The 6,976-nt window shown below is 43.5% G+C and overlaps 1 protein-coding gene across 1 annotated transcript in view; it reads left to right on the top strand.

Annotated features, from left to right (window-relative positions):
- The window catches only part of LOC107119628 (centromere protein J-like), a 41,236-nt gene that overhangs the window by 2,048 nt on the left and 32,212 nt on the right, over nucleotides 1-6,976 (top strand). The window contains exons 2-3 of the mRNA XM_015422164.1: nucleotides 28-84; nucleotides 4,210-4,333. Of these exons, the coding sequence (XP_015277650.1) occupies nucleotides 28-84; nucleotides 4,210-4,333 (181 nt within the window). The remainder of the gene's footprint in view (nucleotides 1-27; nucleotides 85-4,209; nucleotides 4,334-6,976) is intronic.

Genomic DNA, 6,976 nt, shown 5'->3' on the forward strand with positions numbered 1-6,976 from the left:
ATTAATATTTGTTGTTTCTGTTTTCAGAATCCAGTGCAGCAGGAACACCTAATGCTACGCCAGATGGAGCACCTGCAGAGGATGGTAACTGAGCAGCAGAAAATAATTTCATTCTATAACCCAGGTATTATGGGAATGACCTCTGTAGAGCTTAATGCTTACATTTGTGCCAACTACTTGCATTATTTCAGCTGTATTTCTCAGGGAAAGCTCTGAAGGCTGTAAAATGGCCACAGATGTTTGGGCCATCTTGACTCAGGGTGACAAATTCTGGAAACACCAGAACGTACCAGGAAAAATGCCTGAACTTAAGACTGATTTCCATGAGGCAGAGTGTGTGGTTAGGTGGCTGTTTTTTCTAATAGCATTTGGTTTCCCCTACAAAACAATTTAGTGTCATGAGCAAAATATTGTTTCATGCAGATTAATGATACATGTAGATGGAATGGTTTCAGCCTATATAAACTAAAAAACTAACTGAATAGCATTACAAGAGCATTCAAGGCAGGTATAGACACTGATTTGGCACTGAGAGATAAATGGAAATTGTTACCGGTGAGCAGGTAGTTCCTTCCCCAATTTTATTTAAAGAGCTAGTTTTTCCTTCTAGCTGCTTCTAATTTTAAAAGGTAATTTGAAGAAGAAGAGAAGAAGAAGAGATTGGATTTATACCCCAACCTTCATCTGGAGTCTCAGAGCGGCTTACAAACTCCTTTCCCTCCCCCTCCCCAAAACAGAAACCCTATGAGGTAGGTGGGGCTGAGAGAGCCCTGATAGAAATTCCTCTTTCAAGAACAGTTCTGACAGAACTATTGCTTGCCCAAGGTCATCCAGCAGCTGCAAGTGGAGGAGTGGGGAATCAAATAGCCTCACTAATAAAACAACCTTACTTTTTAAACACAGGAGTGGGGAATAAAACCCAGTTCTCCCAGATAAGATTCCGTGCACTTAACCACTACACCAAACTGGCCCTCTGTAGGTTCTGTAGGGCTGATATCAAGTGGAAATAGCTTAAATATTTAGGTGTACCCACAGATGCCATGTGATTGCTGCTCTGGATTGCAGCCACCGTGGATGAGAGCAGGGCTATTTTTGGGCAGAAACACACAGGAACAGAGTTCCGGCTGGCTTCAGAGTTGGCCATGCCCACTACAGCCAAAACCTCTGTGTGCATGGCTACAGAGAGAAGGCCTGTAGAGCGACCCCCCTGGCGACTCCAAGGTGGGTGGGCCAGGGGGCCCCTGGAAGGATCGGGGAGGCAAGCCAAGGGAAGGCAGTTTAAACTGCCTTCCCTTCAAGGGGGGGCTTGCTTGGGCTCCCCACAGTTGCGGGGCGCCTGGGCAAAACAAGGGAAGGCCTAATATGCTAATGAGCAGCACTGTCAGGGTGTGGCCTAATATGCTAATGAGTTTCTGCTGTTGGGTGTGTTCTATTATGCTAATGAGTTCCTGCTGGGCTTTTTCTACAAAAAAAGCCCTGGATGAGAGTATTTGTGTTTAGTTCACTATTGGTATATCAGCTGTTTTCTGACTAAGTGTAGAGTTTCTGCACATTGCCACACTCGTGTTACTGGTTTATTTGTTCCTGCAGGCTTTTCAGTTTCTCCGGCTATTTCTCCCCATCTACTTGCTACAATGCCATCTCTTCCAAGAGTCCCTGCTACCTTATTTCCTGCCCAGCTACCTTTGGAGAATGCTTTACCAGTTCAGAATAGTGGATGCTCACCAGTCACCCCCTTAGTCATGAAACATACTTTACAGCAATGTGCCAGAGGAACCTCAGTGAATGGCAGCCACTCAGAAGCTTCAAGGGAACGCCCTGAATCTCAGGCAATAGGTAAGAACCTCGGTATCGGTCATTTTGCTTCGGTCATTTTGCAAAGTGAATTGGTTAATGACATAGTGCATCTGGTGATGATTCTAATTTTTGTTTCAATATTTACAAAGTTTTAAACAAAGTACTTTGCTTTCCTAATTGAGACTATGGCATTCCTTGTTTTGACTGATATTATAGAAAAGGCTGGGGTGAAGTGTGGAACAGGAAGTACCGGTACCACTCTTCCCCTTGCTTCTGTGTATCATCCAAAGCAGAATTCTTAAGACTTGAGTATATAGAATTTATGTTGACACCATGGATGTAATAAAAATAGTACCTTCTATGGTACATTTTAAGTTAAAGTTAAAATTATTGTATGGCATTGTGTACGGTATAGCCAGGCGATCCAAAGATTGTCTGGCAGCCTTAAGATCTAACTCTTTTAGCATTATGTACCACTAGCTGGTGAGCTAGACTTATTTTTTTAGGATTGAGAGAGCTCTGAGAGCTGTGACTGACCCACGGTCACCCAGCTGGCTTCATGTGGAGGAGTGCAGAATCGAACCCGGTTCTCCACATTAGAATCTACCACTCTTAAACACTGCACCATGCTGGCTCTCTAATTATTATTATTAAGTTAAAGGATGCAGTACAGAATATGTGGATTTTCAGGAAAGGTAGGTTAGATTCTTTTGTGAGCTCATTTGCAAACTGATTGGGAAAATACCTTTGGAACTATGGGGAAAATATTGTGTGATGGTTATCCAGATTTTCAAATAAGTTAATTTTCTTTCTTTTTGGAAATGAACTACACATTCTATCTTTGATGGTTTATTCACATGGGATAAAGAGAAAATCTGAATAGCCATTTTTGAAAGCAAACACTGACATATGTGGGAAAAGAAAACCAGTCTGGCTTGAAAATGCAAAGCAAGAGTAAAGTCTTAAGCACACTTAGTTGGAGGCAAGGGTTCACATCCAAAAAATGTGTTTATGGTGCTTAAGTAGAGTCTCTAATGGTGAACATATGGAGCAGTAAGGTGGAACTAGATTTTAGGAGAAATGGAAATGTCTCTGCTCTGTTTTCTTCTTGCACCTCCCATGAAGCAAGTAGTATAACCAAAGCTGTGACATAACAAAAAAAAGTTTCCCCGCCATGCTTTGTCTTCTTCTAGATTCCAGAAGAGTGCTGTAAACGAATGCCAGTGGTCATTTACAACATGGGAATTCATTTGCTGATTCAGCACTTAGAGCCTCCATAACATTAAATTGAATTTAACTGTCCAAAATACATTTGAGATACAATCATAAGCCTTATTTGTGTGTGTCTAAAAAGAACACCCTGAAATCTATCATTATGCAAATTAGAACAAATATGGAACCATTATTTCAAAGACTTGAGTCCTTCACAAAAGATCTTACCAGACAAGAAGCTGAAAAATTTCTGCAAGGAAAAGTAATGAGGAGCTTAGTTCTGGGCACTGTGTTTTTATTGCTATTAAATGGCCATGTTTTTAAATCCAAGAAAGGAAGATGAAGTTGTACGGAAAAGATATTCTATTTTTTAAAAACATTGTTAGGATTAGTTTTAGATTTTCTGGGTTGTGTGGCCGTGGTCTTGGCATTGTAGTACCTGAAGTTTCATCAGCAGCTGTGACTGGCATCGTCAGAGGTATAACACAGAAAGATGGAGTACTCTCTATGTCAAGGTGAGAAGAAAAATGGTAGGCAGGTAATTTATATCTGCTCAGGAAGGTGGAGTAGGGCTGAGTCATTATCTTGTAGGAGTTTCCCAGTCTGTGACATGCTAATGGAAGAGCTTTCCTGAGGAGGTTCTTTTGCATATGGATTGGCTGTTGAAATTCTAATCTTATCTGTAGTGCTGTTGTGGGATGTAGAGCATTTTGTGTTTTTCAGGACTGGAAACCATGCCCTATTTATTTTTAAACTCCCTTCCTGTTGAAATTGTGTTTGTTTATGAATTTCAATGGTTTCCCTATGTAATCTGACATGATAATTGGATGTGTTGTCCAGCATTTCAGTGTCTTGGAATAAGATAATGTGTTCTGTTTGAGTTAGGCTGTGTTCAGCCATGTATAAGATTAGAATTTCAACAGCCAATCCATATGCACGGCCATACAGCCCAGAAAATCTACAACCACTAATGAACTCCGTCCGTGAAAGCCTTCGACAACATATTGATGGGATTGTGTAGAGAAACATTTCTGTGGATCTTTTTTAATACACGGAAATATTCCCTGGGATGATATTATCAACTGTCCCCCTCCCCAGCAACTGAGGTAGAAAACTCCTTTGTTGTTTGCTGCTCGGCTGATGTTTAGAAGCATCTGCGTGTTTGTTACTACAGTTATTGATTTTATGCATCCCTTTAAGAGTCTTGCCTTGAAACCCTGCCAGCTATTGAAGAAGAGCAGGAGGAACAACAAATTGACGAACACATATCCCTTTCTCCCTTTGGAATAAGAATAAACACGAGGACTAGAAATGTGGATGACAGGTGAGAAAAAAGAAAACATTAAGTTTAGCTGAAGAATAAGTACGATTTCAGGGCTATTTTTGGGCAGGAACGCACAGGAACGGAGTTCCGGCTGGCTTCTAAGTGGGCCACACCCAGCAGGAACTCATTAGCAAAATAGGCCACACCCAACAGCAGAAACTCATTAGGATTGGCTACATTAGGGGTGTGTGGCCTAACATGCAAAGGAGTTCCTGCTACAAAAAAGCCCTGGGTTTTGGCAACAAACAAGGTAAACAGAATAAGAAGCAAAAGGTGGGTGTGGCTGGATGAGCACACTTCTGGTAACATGGGGGTGTGGCCTAATATGCCATTGAGCTGTGCTGTCAGAGTGTGGCCTACTACGCTAATACGTTTCTGCTGTTGGGTGTGGCCTATTTTGCTAATGAGTTCCTGCTGGGCTTTTTCCACAAAAAAAGCCCTGATGATTGTACTTATTTGGTTTTATTTGTTTACATTATTTATAGTCCACCTTTCTCACAGGGACTCAAGACAGATTGCACATAGTGAGTCAGTACAATTGAAAAAAAATGAGACAGTCATTACCAATGTATTAGGATTTTTGAAGTCTGAAACCACCAGAAAGAACTGAAGCATTTGGCCCATTAAGTGGTACAGAAATTACATAAATAGGATTCTACTTACGATAAACTGTACACAGCAGTCTAGACCATAGTCCCAAATCATCTACCCAAGCAAGTTTGTAAAACCATTTTGTATAGTGCAACTGAGCCCACTTGTGGGATAGGGCAGGATATAAATAAAATAAACAAGCAAACTGTATTACCTGTGCAGAAAAGCCCTCTTGAATCATTCAGTTTTTCATTGTTTGTGGAAAACCAGGAGAGTGGGAGCTTTCCTGACCTCCTCAGACAAACCATTCCACAAGGCAGGAGCCGCAGTTGGAGAAAGCCTGTGTATGGGCAGTTGGTGATTCTGCCTATTTGCAGGTTGGCACCTGTAGAAGCCCCTGCTGACTTGAGCGGCATAGTCTGGCAGAACATAGGAAGAGAAGTGATCCTGCAGATGAGAGGGGCCAAGGCCATGAAGAGCTTTGTATGTGATAGACAGTACCTTAAACTGAGCCCAGTAACAGATGGGCAGCCAACTGATTCAAAACATGGTGGAACTAGGGTTGCCAGTCTCCAGGTCCTGGCGGGGTTTCCCCCAATTTTCGGGGCTTTAGCTGGGGGAAACCCCACCCCCAAACAGCCACGTTGTGGCTTGACGTCCCCAACACAATGACATGACCCGGAAGTGACATCATCGCATTGGGGATGTCGTGTGGGATGCTTTGGTTTGAGGGCAAAACTCTATGGTAAATTTGGCCTAAAACCATAGAGCGTCTCGTGTGACATCGCTGACTCAATGATGTCACTTTCGGGTGACATCATTGCATTAGGGAACATCCTGGGAACCCCCCCTCCAATCCCTAGGTGGAATATTAGTATTCAGAAAAAAGCATATGATACATGCATCTCCTTTTTTTTTTGGTATGTCTGTTTATCATTCTCCTTCCCATAAGGAGGCCAAGGCATGCATAAAGGTGTTCCAGTTCATCCTCAGCAACTGGTAGGTTTTGCTAATGATCACCCAAGTATGGATTGTGACTGAGCCAGAAAGCAGTTATTAACATCTCTTGTATGTAAAAGCTCATGTAAGTGTCATAAGAAAGAAGAGCAATTTAGATATGGCAAAGTGAGGAAAAGCAGGACTGGTTGATAAAAGAAATGCAATATGCTTGTTATCAATATACTAGCAGTAAAGCCCGTTGTGAAAGCAATACAACGGGATCTAGAAAGAGGCTCTGGGGCAGTGCTCTGGCTTTGGGCAAACAGTGTCAATTTGCTGTGGTGACCTTAGCAGGGTATAATGACAGAGTCCACTGTTTTCTCCAGAGGAACTGATCTCTGCTACCTGAAGAGCAGTTGTAATTGTGAGTAATCTGTAGCCCTCACCTGGAGATTGGCAACAATTGTTACCCAGGACAAAATGGCTGGTTTGGAGGGTGGAGTCTATGGCATTCTACCTGTCTGAGGTCCCACCCCTCTGCAAACCCCACCCTCTCCAGGCTCCACCCCTCAAATCCCCAGGAATTTGTCAGGATGTAGTTGGCAACCCCATCTCCTTCCCAGCTAGCCACCAACCTACCATTATCTGCCCCTTTGACTTCAGCTGACTTCTGCCCTCCCTTCTGCAGAACAGTTGTAATACTGAGTGCTCTCCAGCCCTCACCTGGAGATTGGCAACAATGGTTCCCTATGTGGGACTGACTGGTTTGGAGGGTGGAGTCTATGGCAGTGTACCTGTCTGAGGTCCCACCCCTCCTCAAACCTCACCCTCTTCAGGCTCCATCCCTCAAGTCTCCAGGAATTTCCCATCTGGAGTTGGCAACCCTATCAGGATTGGCCCCAATGTGGTTTCTCCCAAAGGCCAAAGTAGGTGACAGGACCAAGCTTAGTTGCCTACCAACAGGCACTGAGGGGAATGTAGGGTTGCCAGCTCTAAGGAGGGAAATACCTGGAGGTTTGGGGGGTGGATTCTGTAGAGGGCCGGGCGACGGAGGCATCGGCCTTCTGTCGCCCGCCTTGCCCCCCCAATCTCGGCCCGGGCGACCGCGGCTCC

This window comes from Gekko japonicus, unplaced genomic scaffold (assembly GCF_001447785.1).
Source record: "Gekko japonicus isolate JY-2015 unplaced genomic scaffold, Gekko_japonicus_V1.1 scaffold347, whole genome shotgun sequence".
Lineage (NCBI taxonomy): Eukaryota > Metazoa > Chordata > Lepidosauria > Squamata > Gekkonidae > Gekko > Gekko japonicus.